At 50.6% G+C, this 17,395-nt stretch overlaps 1 protein-coding gene and 1 long non-coding RNA gene across 6 annotated transcripts in view; one reads left to right on the forward strand and one right to left on the reverse strand.

Moving 5' to 3' along the window:
- LTBP2 (latent transforming growth factor beta binding protein 2) overlaps positions 1-2,752 on the reverse strand; it is a 99,423-nt gene extending 96,671 nt beyond the window's left edge. For 3 of the 4 annotated variants that reach the window (XM_036238440.1, XM_016138970.2, XM_016138977.2), the window contains exon 1: positions 1,492-2,752. In XM_036238440.1, coding sequence (XP_036094333.1) covers positions 1,492-1,985 — 494 coding nt within the window. In that variant the 5' untranslated portion in view covers positions 1,986-2,752. The remainder of the gene's footprint in view (positions 1-1,491) is intronic. The other variant, XM_016138985.2, reaches the window with a different exon arrangement.
- Positions 1,055-16,200, forward strand: LOC107507764. 2 transcript variants are annotated; one of them, XR_004956207.1, is made up of 4 exons: positions 1,055-1,277; positions 8,415-8,502; positions 9,287-9,914; positions 14,555-16,200. It is a non-coding gene; the product is annotated as an uncharacterized LOC107507764 (long non-coding RNA). The 2 variants fall into 2 exon arrangements; XR_004956206.1 differs by lacking the exon at positions 14,555-16,200 and having other exon boundaries at positions 1,118-1,277; positions 9,287-12,284.
- The last annotated feature ends 1,195 nt before the right edge of the window (positions 16,201-17,395 follow it).

Here is a 17,395-nt window from a genome sequence, read left to right on the forward strand (position 1 = left end):
TCACTTGCACAGGCCAGGAAAGGAAAAACGTGAGACGTGGCAGGTGCTCAAGTAACACCTGCTTACTGATTCTGTGTGTAAACCACTTGGCAGCGCATGGGCTTACTCTCCACCTGCTTTAAGCTGGGCCTTCCATGGGCACCAGGGAGTTCATTCACTCACTCAACAGGTACTTCATGAGCATCACCTATATTCGGGCACTCTTCTAGGTACTGGCAACACAGCAATGAACAAAACAAAGCCTCTATTTTCATAGAACTTATAGTAGCATATGCTAGGAGACTACGCCATAAACATAGAAACAGAAATATAATACGCCAGATGGGTGTGCGTGCTATGAAGAAGCATAAAGCAGGGTGAAGGGAGAGAGAGATGTGGCAGGAGTAGTCAAGAAGGCCTGAGTAGAGATCTGAATGAAGGGAGGGAGTCCAGCTGAAGTGTGAGAAGAGTGTTGCAGCCAAGAAAAACAGCGAGTGGAAATGTCCTAAGAGCATCCTCCAGAGTAGGACTCCGGTTACCAGTGGCCTTCCTGCTGTGCACCGGGACTAAACCCAACTGATAAATCGGGTTCAGGCCAAGAGGGTTGCCAGGTTCCTTCCCAGGCTCTCTGATGGTGCCCCAACTCAGCCCCGCTCTGTTCGCAGCTCCTGTGCCCACAAATCTGGACACACCTTACATGCCCAGGCAAGTCTGCGCTAGCGCTCTGCGGCCGGGATGGTCCTCCACTGGGGATTGGGGGTGCTGGGGAGTCTGCTTACGCTGAGAGAGAGGGTGCCCTGGAGGGGCAGTAGGTGGTGCCTGGGGAGAGGGGAAAAGTAAACTGCAGGGTTGGGGAGAGGCTTAGCCCTACAATGTGCGCTAGTCGCGCTGAAACCTAGCTGCACAGGCAGATCCACTCGCCAACATAACCACTGTGCCGCAGCCACACCAGGGGCAGGCTTCCTGCCCAAGGTGCCCCCGAGGCAACACCCACTCCTGTGTCCAACCATCGTGTGCCCGCCCAGGCGAACCTGTGCCCCAGCCCAAACATTTATCCCCATGCACAGGCTTCGCTGCCAGCCCCCTTCTGCCCCCGAAATCCTCCACCTCCGCGCGCTCTGCGCCCGCTCCAGGGCCTCCTGCGCCTGGACCGCCCACCCCGCTGTCCCCTCCCGCCTCCATCTCGGACCAGGCAGCCCAGCGGGCGTCTGCAGGCACCGGTTAGCTGATGACGGGCGAATTCGGAGGCGCATTAGGAAATGATTTAACGTCGGGTCTCAGAGAGCTAGTACCCAAGGGTGAGGATGGTGTTTCTCTTTCCTCTCAACTCTTTAAAAGTGGGGTCAGATCTCCGAGCCCTGGCTCTGTGCTGTGTCCCCACAGTGCTGAGGCCAGGGGAACGAAGAGCAGAGCCCGATGGCACCCTCTCCTCTCGCCTGCACATCCCTCCAGCAACAAGCACCCCCATCCCTCGCTCCTCCCAGCCCGCATGCTTCCCTCTCCAGTGCTCACCCCGTGAGTCGCCCTCGCGGCGGGGTTTGGGGCACAGCCCGGGATCGCTGTACGGACCCGAGGCGCGGGAGAGCCGGGGCGGCCCGGGCCCGGGGTGCAGGCTGCTGACGGCCCAAGGAATGGCTTCTCCATGTCTGCGCAGGTGGCTGTGCTCGACGCGGCTGCTGCGCGCGGGGCGGCCTCCTGGCCTCCGCCTCAGCGGGCCTCCTGGAGCTCCCCCAGCCGGGGTGAGCCCGCTCCGCGGGCGGCGAGCCCGGGACAGACGCGTCCTGCTCCCGGAACAGACTGTACACCTTGGCTGCGGCCCCTGTAGGGTGGCTGCCCCCAGAGCGCCACAGCCGATTCGCGTCCCTGCCAGCCGGCTCGTATCTTCCCACCGGGTCTCTCTGAGCATGACCCATGCCCATGAAGAGAAGGAGGGTGAGAGGCAGAAAGCTCCTCCAGGGGGGACGCAGGGCGTGCCCGGGGCAGGGGGCGGTGGTCGGCGGCCTCATGGCGCCGGAGGCGCGCGGGGGACGGTCCGGGGAAGGGCAGTCTGTGCGGACGGCCGCCCGCGGGCTGCGCTCGGGCCCCCTTTTGGCGGCCCGCTTCTCCTCGTCTAGGGGACCCCGAGTCAGACTGCAGGCCGGGTTCTCCCCGAAGCGAGGACCGGGCGGCGGGAGAGACGCGGGACTGCGCGCCCTGCGCCTGGAGTCGCGCTGTGTCTCCAGCTGCGCGCGCGCCGCTGCCGCACCTTCGCGCCTTCTCCGCGTCGCTGTAGCCTTCCGAAGGGGAGCCGCAGGGTTTTATTTTTGGAAACCTCTCCTTGTTTTTTCGTCTCTTTTATCCACACCATGCCCCCTCCTCGGAGGGACAGCTCAGCCCCCTCATTACGGGAGAGGGAGAGAGGAATTCCAGCAACACCCACTTTGGCACCGGGAAGCGAGCGGGCGGCGAGGGGTGTTAACCCGTGAGGAGCTGGGGGAGGCGCAGGGCGGACCCGAGGTATGGTGAAGGAGATGCCGCCTGCCGGGATAACGGCACCTGAGCCGCTTTACTCTTGTCCTGGGAAAGCTCGAAATGCCGACCTGTCCCGAATTTATCTCCCGCCACTGACCTCTGGGACAAACTCCGGGTTGATTGACCACGGCTGCAGCCTCGAAGGTCTGAAAAAGGCCAGTAGTAGTACCAAGAACAGCGTGACAGAGACAGACCTTAGGGACGTCCAGCCCCTTGGCTTTCCGCCCTGGCCACTGGGACGTCCGCCCGGGTGCAGGCTAGCGCTGAGACAGACAGGGGGAGCCCTGGAAGGTCGCCTGGTCGCGGGAGCCCTGGAAGGTCGCCGGGGGCCGTGCGCCCTCTAGCGGACTTGGCCGCGTCCTCGGCCATCCTGCTGCCGGTAGAGACCTGCCGCTGCCAGCCGCCTTCGCTCCCTGATCTTAATCCCCTTCCTGTTGCGTCAAGGTCCTGTCTAGGCCTGAGGCGGTGATGGCGGGTCCTGAAAAAAAGGTGTCCTCTTTTTCACCCAGGCTTAGATCTAGAAGATCTGGAATAAGGTCACTCAAGGAGACAGCGTGTGTCCAAGAAGGAAATGAAATCCTGCCCCACGCTCAGAGATCCATCACTGCCCCAGGAATTTCCCCAAGAGAGATCAGATTTGCCTCTGATTGATGGGGTGCTCGCATCTTCTTGTGCTGGCAGTGAGGGCACAGCGGTGCAAGAATGCCAACTGCCACCCATCTGAGTGCCCCCAACAATCAGCTCATCATTCGTGCCCATAGCTCCCTGCCCTACAGCGTAAAGACCCGGCAACCATGGCTGCCCCAGTGCATTTCTGTAGCCTACTGTTTCCTAGAGATACCGGAGCAAACAAGGAGGGCACCAGTTTGCGACTTCTCCCACTACGCAAAGGGCAGGCACAGTTAATACCTAATGTTGGAACACAGCCGCAACTCCTGAACCAAAGCCTTGCATGACTGCCCCCCTCTGATCTGTCTCACCTCTTGCAGGGGCACTCACCACGGTACTGCAGCTGCATTCATCTTTCTGCCCCTGAAATAAGCCAAGTTAATGCCTACTTCCCTCTCCTTGGAAGGCCCACCCCAAGATGTTTACAGGACTAGTTCCTCATCACTTCTCCCTCAGCTCGAATATTACCTTCTGGAAAGCTGGTCCCTGACCCCCCAGGCTAGAGCATCCCTCCCACTCCCAAGTCATCACTTTCTAATACATCGCCCTGTTTTCCCTTCATGACTCTAATGACTAGTTGAAATTATCTTATTTATTTGCTTACCTGTATAACTGGTTTATTGGATGGGCTACACCCGAAGATATCGGGGCTTCGGGACAATAAGGAAACAGCTATATTTCTTCTCCTCCCACTACCTTCAACCATATTACGGTGAATTTCATTTCTCCACCCTTAATTTCAGAGTCCTTGGCTTGCTCTTCCTTATCAGTAACAAGAATAGTTTCATTTCTATAATTAAGACCAATTTTCAGGCACTAAAAAGTCGGGTCCTGTCCAAATCGAATCTTCATCCAATTTAATCAATCGTGAATCCAATTGAATACTCCTCCCTACCCCCCATGGGACTCTCCCCTGGTTTGAGATCCTGTTGTGGGGAGAGTAGAGTGTGGTCTTGTTTTCTAACCTTCCTTTTCTGCTGTGGCTCCTCTGTCAGGGGTTGGGGGAGAGGTATTAGAGGAAAAGTGGAGAAGTCTCATGTAGCAGGTGCCCTTGGCTGACAGGTGCCAAATGTTGGCTCTTTTGTGGGCACATTTGTGAGCTTTGAGAGGCTCTCTGCAGGGTCTCCACCCTGCGCTGCTGTACCCAAGCACTCTCTGGCCAAGCTCTTGAATGCCCCTCATGGACATTTCCATCTACGTCGGCAAACCAGTGGTGAGCTGGCTATTCTTCGCCCTGCCACAGAAGCCACTCCGGCCAGGCTCCACAGTCACAATTCTCCAGACAGGAAGTGCCCACAAGCCTCTTTATTTACGTACATCTTCAATTCCTAAAGACATATATCAGGTTCTTCCAAGAACTTTCTTTCTGTGCTTTGGTGCCTTGAGGTGCTTGTGGCTTCCAGCAACTCAAGCAGCATCAGTGGAGGGAGAGTTATGGAAAGTCATTCTAGTCTCCTCTTCTTGGAGGCCCCTAATCTCTATGACTGGTTCTCTTGGAGTCCGCTTTACTTGGTTTGTATTGGGGAGTATCTTCAGAGGAAATTTCAGCCCTGCTCACTAATGCAACTGTTCTCTTCACCGCAATACTTTCTGCAATCCCTTTCATTTGTAGATTGGTATTGAGGGATGTGGCTTGGTAGTGGCTGAACCTGTTCTGCCATTAGTAAAGTGTGTAGTACTTCTCTTTGGAATGTGAGAATCTTAAGTCCTTATTGTTCTACCCTTATGACTTCAGCAGAAATTTGAAGACCACAGGAAAAATCCTGTTCAACAACTGAAAAAATCATTATTGTCTGACTTTCCAAGCTGTGATGATAGCTGTAAAGGAATCTTGTCTGCCTGGCTCACTTCTGTTTCTCCAGAACCTAGAACAGTGCTTGACTCTAAAAGAGAGCCAAGAAATATAGGTTCGATGGACGGTTAACTGAATGAATGACAGAATAATCCCATGAAGTCTGGAGGTGTCATTAGACTGATTGTAAAAGAGAAAAACTGAGTTCCTGGTGCTCCTGGTACAAGTTCATGTGCTTAGTGCCTCGAGGGCTGGCCCTAAGGATCTCCTTGAATTCTGTGCCTTGCTTTTTGGGATGAATACCGTCTTGATTCCCAGAATACTTAGTTCTCTCCCTGAGACACGCTGCTCCTTCAAAAGCCTCAGCTCCACACTTCCCTCTTTGCCTGGTTATCCACTCTACTCTTTAGCTCTGTGCTAACTTCCTCTCCCTACTACCTGCCAGTTCTTTCAGGAGCTCTCCTCTTTGTCCCTGAGAGCTCACCTCAGAGCCCCATGAGCCTCCTAAGGCCAGAAACCTTGGCATCATCTTCGTCCCTGAGCTATTTTTTCCTCCCGTGTGTCCAAGTCATTATTACTGCTCCGTCTCCTCCGTCTGCACTTCTGGAAGTCTGCCGCCCATTCAGCCTCTCACCGCTTGGCCTCAGCCAAAACCCTCAGGCAGACACACTTCCCTCACCACGAGGCACCCCTCCCGCTCCTTGGTGAGTACAAGTGGTCCTTGGAAATTCCCACCTTGTTGTCCTGGGATCCCACAGTCTGGCGAATCTACTCCGAAGACTGCCTCTCCTACTCCCCCAGCCCAGCGCCATCCTCCTGGCCTGCCTCCCACTTACCGTCCATCACTCTCTTTCTCTGTAACTGTTGGGATCTGTTAATGCAGCTCTTCGGAATCTCCAATCCCATAAACACTTGACGTTTTTCTTTCTTCTTTTAAATTGCCAAGATTTATGGAGTCTACTACGGTTCGAGTACTATGCTAAGCATGCTATATAAATGGGCTCATTTAACCAAATAAAGGAGGCATTTTTATTTCCACATATACAAAGGAGGAAACTGATGTTGGGGAGAGCTACTAGGTCACCCAAGATCACACAGCTGATGAGTAGCTGATAAATCCTGTGTCTGCAGGATTTACACTTTGGTCATTTCGCACCTGAGGCCGAGCTTTTAAGACTGTACCATCTTGCCTCACAATTGAAGTGATATCTTTCTCAACCATGTCTGCTGCCGTCACCGCCTGAGTACCTCCAGTACACATTCCCCAGTACTTTTTCCCTGCCTGCTAGCTCATAACGCAAGTCCCTGGGGATATGGAGTTAGCAGAACTTTGTGTCTCCCTCTCCCTCCCTGCCCAGTAAGAGAAGGGAGCTGTTTCCAGCATGACCCCTTACTCATCACGTGCCACTTCCTTACTCTCTGACCCCAGCGTCCCCCCTAAGAGGCACAGAATGCTGCTAAGCCCACTCACTCATCTCTTAAGTCTGGGGAGGGAAATCACCTTTGGAAAACCCTGCAGAGAAACTCCCAAGGGGTCAGTAAGAAGATTCCAGTGGGAGAGGTTTGCCAGGACGTGTACACCATAAGAGAGGGTGGCAGTCTGCTGGACACCTAGGGCAACCTAATTGCTTTCCCATGTCTTGTTGGAATAATGCTGGCGGCCAGAAAGCTACCAGAACTTGAACTAATTTGGTAAATAAGGACCAAAAGCAAGGACCACATTTCTGCTCCCTTTGCCGAGACCCAGACTCCTGACAGGATTCCAGGGATTTTTCTTCCTTGGAAGTGATTGGACCTCCAGCCCCGAATTCTTCTCCCTAGGAGAGCTTGTTCCCCTGCTCAGAACAAATAACACATTTCCTGGTTAATCAGTGGGCAGAACAGCTGAAGGAAGGTTGATTGGGCCTCAGCCTTCCAGATGGAAGTAGCTCTGGGGCTGGGGTGTCCTGGTCCAGATGCCGGGCAGCTGGGACCCCTGCGCTGTGCAGCTCCGGCTTCCAGTGTGGAAGGTCGAGGCTGCATGAAGAGGCCTCGACTCCTTCCTACACGAGGTCTTCAAGAGGCTGCCAAGACTGGTCCACCTCAGACACGGTGTCCTGGCAACCCCCCCAGAACTCACAGCCACCCTGCCCTGGGCCGCCTGTGCCGACCGTCTCCTCCCAGAGCGTGAATGTTTCTGTCTTCCGCGAACTGAGCTCCGTTCTCAGCTACACTTGGCTTCTATTTTCTCGTCTGAAATGCTCTTCTTGCCACCCCCACCTTATCTTTCCTGCTGTTACTCCACTTTTTCAGCTGATATTTCTTGAGCGCTTAGAATGTACCAGGCACTGTGCTGCGTGTTTCATTGACATTGTCTCGTTGAGTCCCCACAGTAATCTTATAAAGAAAGTGTTATTATTTCATCATGTAGCAGATGAAGAAATGAAGGCTCAGAGAGGTAAAATGACTTGTCCACAATCACAAGGCTAGTAAGTGGCTCTACTAGGATTCCCTCCCAGTTTGTCTGGTTCCAGACACTAAGCCAGTGCCAGCTTCCAGAGTAGCATTTCCCAGAGAGACTACAGTTCTCTGGGAAATAGAAACATTCACAGCTGTTTGTGGTTTGCGCACGGGCCGGGGGGTGGGGTGGGGGTTGGAGTGCGGATGGCCACATGGAATTGCTGCCACAAGCTAGCCCCCTCCAATCATACCCCACCCTCCTCAGGCCTACTCACAGCTAGATGTCCACTTTGGGTCAAGGGCAGACAAAGTCATCATGGTGAGTTTCAGTGAATCTGATTCCCACTCATCAAGGAGAAGGAAGGAAATCAAGTTTGCCCTACCTCAAGTCACATTCAATTGCTGAGTAAGTTTCATCTCAACCTTCAGCTTTTCTCTTTGGAAAAGACACATGAAACAAATAGAGCATCTGTGTGGCCCTGTGTGGTAGACATGGTAACTCCCATTTTACAAACCCAGAAGGGTGAAGTCTCTCGCTCAAGGTCGTACAGCTAGGAGTCGAGCCAAGTTTCAACTAAAAAGTCTGAACGGCTCCAAAGTCCGTGCTGTTTCCACTACAGCACACTGCCTTCGCTCCAGGATGTCCTGCGATGATGTGAAATGGGCAGCTCTTCAAGATAACTGATTTCACTCCGTTTCCCTTCATTTCCAGTCTTTGATACAACAGTGGGCTGGTCTGAAAGCTCTGTGCATTTAGCTAAAGCTCCAACAACATTTCCTACGTACCTGTGTAAATTCCTTCAGCCTCTGGCTGGAGTGGAATCTTCTCAGACTCCTAGGGCTGAAGCATAACTTCTCCCCAAGCACAGTCTTGAAGACCTGAGCAGGAAAACAACGTGAACAGTCTGGAAGGCTTCCTTCGTTTAATTCTCCCCAGTAAGACCACAGGGGCTTCAAGTGTCCTAGCGAGGAGGAGCTGTGTATTTGGATGGACAGAGAATCACACACTGTATTATTCTTTCAGAGTCTCCAGGGAGAAAGCTCTGTGGGCCAAAGGACTGTGCAGACCTGTCGCAAGTCTGGAATGGCCATTGCAGGAATTTGAGGACAAGGTAAGCAGGAAGCAACTTCCTGTGGTTGTCACTGGGGTCTCCCAGCCTGTCCCCACCTTGTCTTCTTGCTGGAACACAGTGACATCCCTCATAGCCCAAAGAATACAGGTGGTAGGGACAGAAACAGGAGCTGCAATGGCTGCTGTCTGGTCTTTCCGAGATTAAGCTCTTTTTTTAAAGAGGCCTGGAAGTAACCTCCTGCTCATTCTTCATCATCAAGGCAAAGAAAGGAGATGATACCTTCTGTCATCATTACCTGACCTCCCTTTCTGCCTACATCATACATTGAGAATGAGGACACATAATGAAGTTTGCCCCAATGCCTCCCGCCACTCTCTCTAGGACCCCAAACCCTTAGGGACAAGCCCAGACCCTAAAACTCCCCAGGACAAGGCAGAGACACCAAGCCAAGGGGGTGGGGGGCGGAAGGGAGGCGCGGGTTGGTGCAGCCCAGTCCCAGCCGGTCTGCATGACTCACTCCTTGTTTCCGTCCACTCTGGTCTGAGCGCCTTGGCCCAGGGGCCTCCGGGAGGTTGTAACACAGGCTGGCCTCTTGCCCATTGGGGCTCAGCAGACAAAAATTAAAGATCTCACTCCTCAGGAACTCACACAGACAGCGGAGGCATGCTCTGTGCTCTGCCTCACCAGACCAGACCTCAGGCCGGAGGAGGCTGCTGGCCAAGGGAGGAAGGAAAGGCGTCTCCGCCCCTCCCCCGCCTCTGTATCCCTCATGTCCAATTGTGAAGCTCTGGCCCCTGACCACTCTCTTCTCACTCCTCCTCAGGTCCTTGCCTGAAGATGGCGCTGCTACAGGCAGCTCCTTAAGCTCGCTCCGCTCCTCCCTACCTTTGCCCGAAGACAGCAGCGAAGGAGAAGCAGACTTCTAAACAACTATCATACATTGCTGGCAGCAGAGGTCAAGGCAGTCATTCAGGACGAGGTCAGATCATGGCAGGGAGCACAGACCTTGGTTCTAGCCCGCATGTGCCCCTAGGGTCTCCCTCCTGGATTATGTCCCTTCCCCTCCCAGGACCTCAGTTGCCTCATCTATAAAAAGAGAGTGTTTTACTGGATGAACTCAAATTTGCTGTCAACACTAAGGTTTTGATTTGAGGAGTGGACAGACGGAGTGGGCACAGATTTAAGAACTACAGGAGAGACCTCCCTGAGAGATCAGCCAGCCCATGCCTTCAGTTCGTAGTTGAGGAAACTGAGGCCCAAAAGGCTTGTCCAAGGTCGTGTGACTGGTTATTGGCAGCACCAGCACTTGAACTGGAGTCTCTTGACCCCCAGACCTCTCAACTCTTCCTCCTTCAACTCCCTCAAGAAGCTGGGCCCTCTAAGCCAGGGAGGCCATGAGTGGTTGTGCAAGTCAGCAGTGGGGCCTCATCTCTGGGGACGTCTCTGACAGGGTAGGTGCGAACGCCAAAGCTGCTGGTGGGGAAGGATGAGGTTAGGGGCCGGGGCAGGGAGGCGCGGGGTGTGTATTAGAGATAAGCTGTCAACATCTCCTCTCTTCCAATTGGCAAGAAGAAACAGAGAAGGGACCATGGTGATTGAGGGGAAACAGCTCCGTTTCTGATGGGGCCATTGCTCCACGGAGGACTGATGTCTGTCTATTTCTCTCCCTGTCTTTCTCTTTCTCCCTCTCTCACAGACACAGATACACATACCAGATGCAGACACACATACACTGTCCCCCCTCGTAACTGCTGAAACATGCCACCCACAGCCTCAGTCTCCAGATATGTATCGATGTTTTTAGGTGCACTATTTGGTGGGGCCTGGAATTCCTTTTGCTGCCTGAGATTCCTCTAAGCATCTGCCTACCGTCTAATACTCAGCCTGTGTGGTTGGGAGCATGATGCCCTCCATCCCACAAACACTCGAGCACCTACTATGTGCCAAGCACTGAAGATAGGTAGGACATACTCACTGCCCGTGTGATGGTAAATGCTTCAACAGGGGATTTAACCCAGTCTTTCGGGATCACCGAAGAACTGCCAACCATGCAGGGTGGAGTTTAGCTAGGGAGCATCTCTGAGACAGTCCTGACTTTGACTTGAATATTGAAGGTCAAGGAGAGGCACTGCATATGCAAAGGCGTGGATATACGACAAAGCTGGGGCTAATTGGGGGAATTACAAGCAGCTTATGTAGCCGGAGTTTAGATAGGAATGGGGGCTATGTAAGGGGATAAAGCTGGAAGGGTAGGTTAGGGTCAATTCATGGGGGGCTTAGCTCTAGGCAGCTCCTTTTATGAGAAAGATGGACCTCTTATCCACATCCAAACCACCAGCTAGTCCTGAAAAGAACAGATTATTTGTCTGGAATTCTGAAACTGGTATCCTCTGGCCAATAGTAAGGGATCATTGGTGTGGGGAGGAAGCCGCATGCTCTTAATCTCCATCAATCCACCCAAAACCACTCCAAATAAACACCAAACAGCATAAAGCCAGTGTGTTTGCCTTACTTAAAAGCAATCCCCCAGGCCTTGCAACCTGTCTCCTCCACATGGTTCCTTTTTTATAGAAGCCGTGGAGCTGCTGAAGTGGCAGGTCTGGTCTGGCCCCTCAGCCACTGCTGCCATGACCCACCAAACTGATTGTCCCTTCTTTCCCAGCCCACTTGCTCTGGACCCAAGCTCCTCGGGTGACTCAGTCCCCAAGTGAGGCTTCTGTCCCCAGTCTCACTCACACTTGGCCTCAGGTTCCTCTCCAAGCCCACAAGCACATGTTGCAGTTACATCATGTCTAAGTGTCATAATATATATATCCAAGCCCACCCACTCTGCAGCCTCCCTCACAGCTTGGCTCATAGATAAATAAGCCATACGTGTTTGACAGCAAACAGATAACTGGGGAGTGCCCAGTGCATTTTAGCTATCATTTATTGAGCACCTCTTTCAGGCATCAGTGTTGCTAAGAAGAATAAGACCTAGTCCCTATCCTCAAGGAATGTCCAGTGTTGTAGGAAAGGCAGCAACACTGAGCATGGTTAAGTGCTGTGACTGAGATAAATTCAGGGCACAATGTGAATGCAAGGACAGAGCACTCCAGGATGGGAATATGGGGCAATTAGTCAGGGAAGATTCTGGAGAAGATACTATCTGAGTGGGGTCTAGAAGGCACGGCAAGTCTCAGCTCAGAGAAGATGGAACAGGTGGTGAGGAGGAGGTATAGCAATGATTAGGAGCCAGGTTTACAAAAATTAAACCATCCTGGGGTCTACCCCATTTCTTTTGTCAATGGGGTGCCTGATCAGAGAAATTGTGCCAGATTTTAGAATGATAGATCAAATTCAAATGACATTTGATGCAGATAGGTTGGGAAAATGTGGAGCCTACTATAACGCTGTTAGATATATGTACAGATGTTTATACAACTATTCCCCATACTGAAGAATGCATGGAGGTCATCGAGATCTATAGTAGCACATGAGACAGGGTTGGGACCCATACAAGACTTCTTACAATTTAGATGAAGTCAGAGAAAGCATTTTTATCAAATTTTCACATGACATAGAATTGGAGGAATAAATGATAAAACTGGATGATAGAAGCAAGATATAAGCTGATCTATATAAGCTGAGATGTAATAAAGATAAGTGAAAAAGTCTTGCATCTTGTTCCAAAAAAAAAACGATAAGGGATACTTGCTTTGATAGCAGTTCATGTGAAATGACCTTATTTGGGTGAGGTGGGGGAAGTGCAGAGACTATTGAAAAAGGAGATCCCAGCTAATCACCAGTTTGAAATAAACTAGAAATGTAAACTTCTAAAAGGTCTGGCGCCATTTTGGATAGAATCCAGGGCTCAGAACGGGGTTGGGGGTGGGGGGTGGAGGCAGAGAAGTGGGGGGAGGATAACAGTGTACTTCGAGCTGTTAAGACACAATGGCAGTTTTGTGCTTGATTCTGTTGCCATGTTTTAAATGGCTTATTACAACCTTGAAGCATGTCTATGAGAAGGAAACCTGGGTGGAAATTAACACAACCCAGGAGTAGCTGAGATACTGGAGAAGAGGAATCTTGGTGGAGGAGAGTCTGGCAATTTTAACTGTTTATAGAATTATTGAATAAAAAAGGGATTCAGTTGTTCCGTGTTTTCATTAGTCATAGAAGGTTAACTTAGTAAGAAACAACTTCAAAATGGTAAGTTTATATTTGTTCACATCAAGCAGGGCTCTGATCCACATTGTCATGCAGGGCCCAAGGATCCTTCCATCATGGAGCTCCAAGATTCTTCCACCTTCTCATTCAGCTGGTAGATGGAGAGAGAGGAGGGAAAATGTGGAAGATTGCACAGGTGTTTTTAAAGTTAATGTCTGAAAAAAGCGAACATCACTCTGTCCACATTCCTTTGACCAGAACTCAGTCAATGGCCATACCTTACAACGAGGCAGGCTAGAAGATGTCATCTACCTGTGTGCCTAGGAGAAAAAGGCTGCGGGTGTGGGCTTTAGTAGTGTAGACTTGGAAGAGGCTGCCTTAATATTGAGAAGGGTTAAGGGTTTATTATACCCACACAAACACTTGCACACAAATAACACAGACATAGTAGCATAATTCATAAAAATCAAAGGTTAGTTATTGGCTAAATGTCCATCGACTGGTGAATAGATCAATAAAATCTGGCATATCCATACAATGAAATACAATTTGGAAATAACAGTAGTGAACGACCAATACACACTACCATGAGAATGAAGGTCAACAACATTATACACAGCAAAAGTAGCCAATCACAACACCACTTATTGTATGATTCCACTTACATGAAATACCCTAAAAGGGAAAGCTATAGACATAAAAAGTAGATTTAAGGGATAGGGCTGGGAGTGGGGTGGTGGCAGAGTGAACAGTAAGTGGGCACAAGAGATCTTACTGGGATGATAAAATGTTCTAAAATTGACTTATGGTGATGGTTGCACAACTTGGTAAATGTATCGAAAAATGAATTATACATTTGAAAATGGTGAATCATGTGATGTACAAAATATCTCTCAATAATTTTTTTAAGAGTTAAAGGTTTAGTACTTTGAGGCTTGGGAAAGGAGAATCTCACAGATGAAATAATAAAGGGATATCCAAGTGGAAACAGGAAATAGCACAGAATCCAAGGAAAAATTCGATTTAAGGAAGGAAAGCATGGCCAACTCTAGTCAAAGTTACTGAGGTGTCACATAAAATGGAAACTTAATGGGATCGTCTCTGCCACAGTAGAGTTCTCAGCGTTGTTCCAGATCTTGGGTCAGGAACAAGAAAAAATACAGGAACACAGATTTTCACGTACAGTAAATGCAACATTTGGAGTTGTCCAACAGCAAGACAGATCCATTTCTGGTTAAGGAGCCCTCTGACAGTGGAAGTGTCCAAAGAGCAGCTGGATGGCCACTGTAGGAAGGATTCTTACATGGGAGAAAGACCTCTAAGGAATGTCTGAGTCTGTGACAGGCTCAGGCTTCCCCGTTACCTCTCCTTGCCCAAGGTCTCCTCTCCACTCTTGGCCTTGGGCTCCTCATCTCAGACATCGAGAGTTGGCCTTTGGGAAGGCAAAGTGGCTCTGACTCCTGAAACCCCAGGCACCTCACTGCTGGTGTCCAGGAGTCCTTTGGTCACTGAGGTCTCCCTTGAGCCATGAGCTAGCTCAGGGGTCGGCAGTCACAAAACAGCAGGTTTCACTGCAGAGAACTGAGTGATCCTGGGAGACCAAGGGCAAATAGGCTGAAGGGCCAGAGAGAGGGTATGAGAAGACCAGTACTCACTTCAAAACGTATACCTAAAGTCCAATCCTACCCCTGCCTTTATGTCTCTGCCTCACACTTGTCCCATATCCCCCAGAAATAAGACATGTGAAGGAGAGGATGCAAGATAAAGTTCATGACAAGCATGTGGAGGGTTCCCAAGATGGGTAAAAGAGGAGGAAATGAAACACAAATGTGTCTGCACATCTCCTGAGGGGCAAAGGGAGCTGGGCACCCATGATGTGAGTGGGTTCGAGAAGCATTTAATGCAATTTTCTTAATTGGGGCTTCGTTTGTTTGTTTGACAGCCTGTCTCAGTCACCTGCCAGGAATGGCCATGATGGTGTAGAAATAAAAACCAAGATCTAGAAGTCGGAAGAGTCTTGTTTTCAAGGACTTGGAAAGCTGTGTGGAGCTTCTGCATAGCCCGAGTTGCCAATGGCCATGACTGTAGCTGTTGGCATTGCTCCACCTTGAACTCTGATTTCATGGCAAAGAAGGAGGAATCCTTAATGGCCTCTGGAGTAGACCTGAAGAGCTATAGTGCTGCCTGGTCACCAAAACAAACACTCAAGGGGTGATTTACTTGTCCAGCAAACATTTGTTGGCCATCTTCTGTGCACCAGCTCCCCACAGAGCGTGCGGTCATTCATTCTGCAGTATGAGGGCAGCTGCTCCAAAGTTCCAAGGAATATACCAATACTTGGAAGCAAATAAGTTAAGTGCATGCTTCTGAACCTGTCTTGTGAAATTAAACCCAACAGTCTTTCTTATCTCTAGACAAGAGCCACAGCTGGAGGGGTGAGGAGGAAGAAAGACGAGATAGCGAGATAGCGACAGTTTGTGCTTCTCATTGTATAAATGACAGTACTGATAGCAGTTGGCTGCGTGTCCAGCCACAAGGTCATCCTGTGTGACAAGTAATCAGAACTGCCATTTTTAATACAATATCTTGTGGCACGAGGAATCAGAACTCCCACCCCCGGCATGAGGGAAGAGTAAGGCAGAGGATAATGGTGGATGGTACAAAGGTGGGGCCAGAGCAGAATCTCAGAGTCACAGAGACCTCAGGCGGCATCTAACTCCAAACCACCCACTCTCCGTCTATTCCCCCAACAACCATCCAACATCTCTCCCACAGATTCCAATAAATAGTGTTCCGGGTTACGGCTTCTCCTTCTTCATCCCTGGCCCTGAAGGAGTGGCAGGTCCCAGCAAACTCACAAATGATCGTGCCCCCAACTTCTACACCAAATGAGACCAGCAGCACAAGTCAGCTGGGAGCAGTGGCTTTCAGACTTTGTAACCACAGCTCACAGTAAAAATTACATCTTACAACATGACTCACTGCACAAGGGTATCCATCTGTAACTGGCACGACTTACCCTTACATGTAGTGCATTCTCATGTCTATTACCTCTCTTCTATTTTTTTTAAAATACTGGTTGTGACTCACAGTGTCATTGATTTTACAACCCATGAATGTATTTCAATGCTCACTTATGCCAGAGGTACAGACTCTGCCACTGGAGTTCTGAGGTCAGATAACTCTGGGCTAATCAAGAGGGCAAGTCCTGAGCAAGCAACAGGGATGCTCAATGTATATGCTCTCAGAAGAAAAGTCTTAAAAACCCCTTGGCCTGGAGAACAAGGAGGCAAAGAAAGATTTCACAAGGTCTTTATGTATATTAAGGTGTTTACTTTGTTTGTTTGTTTAATGTAGAAGATGGTGAGCATTTATTCTCCTTCCTTGCTAAGAACAGTGTGAAGTGTCATAGACTAAAACTGCAGTGGAAATTATTTTAGTTCGACATGAGATTTTTTGGTGAATATGTGCAGAGAGAGAGGACAGCAAGAGATTTTACATATTAGAAAGGTTCATGTGACATTTCCTTCTGTTAAAGGCAAGAAAGGGGAAGCCAGCTGTCCTTAAAAGCTGATTAAATTCTGTGGATCTGGGATGGTTTTAATGTTTTGTTTTGTTTTGTTTTCCAGAAGACAGGGGAAGGCTAGATGGCTTACGGAGGTCCTGTTTAGCCTAGGAGTCACAATCTCTTCAAATTCCCCCCAAAAAAACCTGCTTGTGGACTTTCACGTTGGCTCCAAGTTGGCTGAGGAAGCTTGGGCTAGATCCACAGGGTCTCCATTTCCAGACCCTGGAAAGAGAGCCAGGCCAGTGAAAGCCAGAGTGGGAGAAAGAGACAGAGAGAGAGAGGCAGACAGACAGGCAGACAGACAGACAGACAGACACAGACACAGAGACAGAGAGAGAGAGACAGAGAGGCAGAGACAAGAGAAAGAGACAGACAGACAGACAGACAGGGAGAGGCAGAGACGAGACAGACAGACAGACAGACAGAGAGGCAGAGACGAGAGAGAGAGAGAGAGAGAGAGAGAGAGACAGTCAGATAGACAGACAGACAGACAGAGACAGTCAGACAGACAGACAGACAGACAGACAGAGGGAGAGGCAGACATACAGAGACAGAGACACACAGAGATAAACAGAGACAGCCCACAGGGCAGGCAAGGGGAGGAGGGCTGTGCACTGTGTGCCAAGTGCTCTAGACTGGGTGGGAAAAATAGGGCGCTGGGGCAGGGTGCAGGAAGGGGCCCGCCCAAGCTGGGCCGTGAGCTCAGTGTTGGGCAGGAGACAGGTCTGGCTCCTGTCGTACCTGCACTAATGAGCTGGAAGCGGGCAGAAATAGCCCAGCATGAGAAGGCCAGAAAAGGGAAGGTCCTCCTCGTGCCAGCTGGACAGGAGAAGACAGAGCAGGGTGGGAAGAGGGCCCTTCCCCTCTCCACATCCTAGATTTTCAAGCTGGAGGCTGGACCTTCCAGGAGAAGGGACTTGGGAGGTAAAGCCAGATCGGCTCAGGCTGAAATGAGACCTCCTGGGGGAAAAGGGATTAGAAAGAAGCCGAAGGACAATGGCAGAGGTGGGGTGGGAGTCAAGGGTCTGCAGAGGCACCATGCCAACCCTCAGGAGAGAAAAAGCCCCAAGGGGGTCATCGGCTGTAGACCCTAAGGAGAGAATCTGAACAGAAGCAAAGGCTGGATAGTCTACTGACTTAATAAGGGCAGGCAGAATGGATGAGTCTTCCCAGCCCCGCCAGGGCAGCAGAAATGGCCACAAGTATTCACAGACT

This window comes from Rousettus aegyptiacus, unplaced genomic scaffold, assembly GCF_014176215.1.
Source record: "Rousettus aegyptiacus isolate mRouAeg1 unplaced genomic scaffold, mRouAeg1.p scaffold_m13_p_3, whole genome shotgun sequence".
Lineage (NCBI taxonomy): Eukaryota > Metazoa > Chordata > Mammalia > Chiroptera > Pteropodidae > Rousettus > Rousettus aegyptiacus.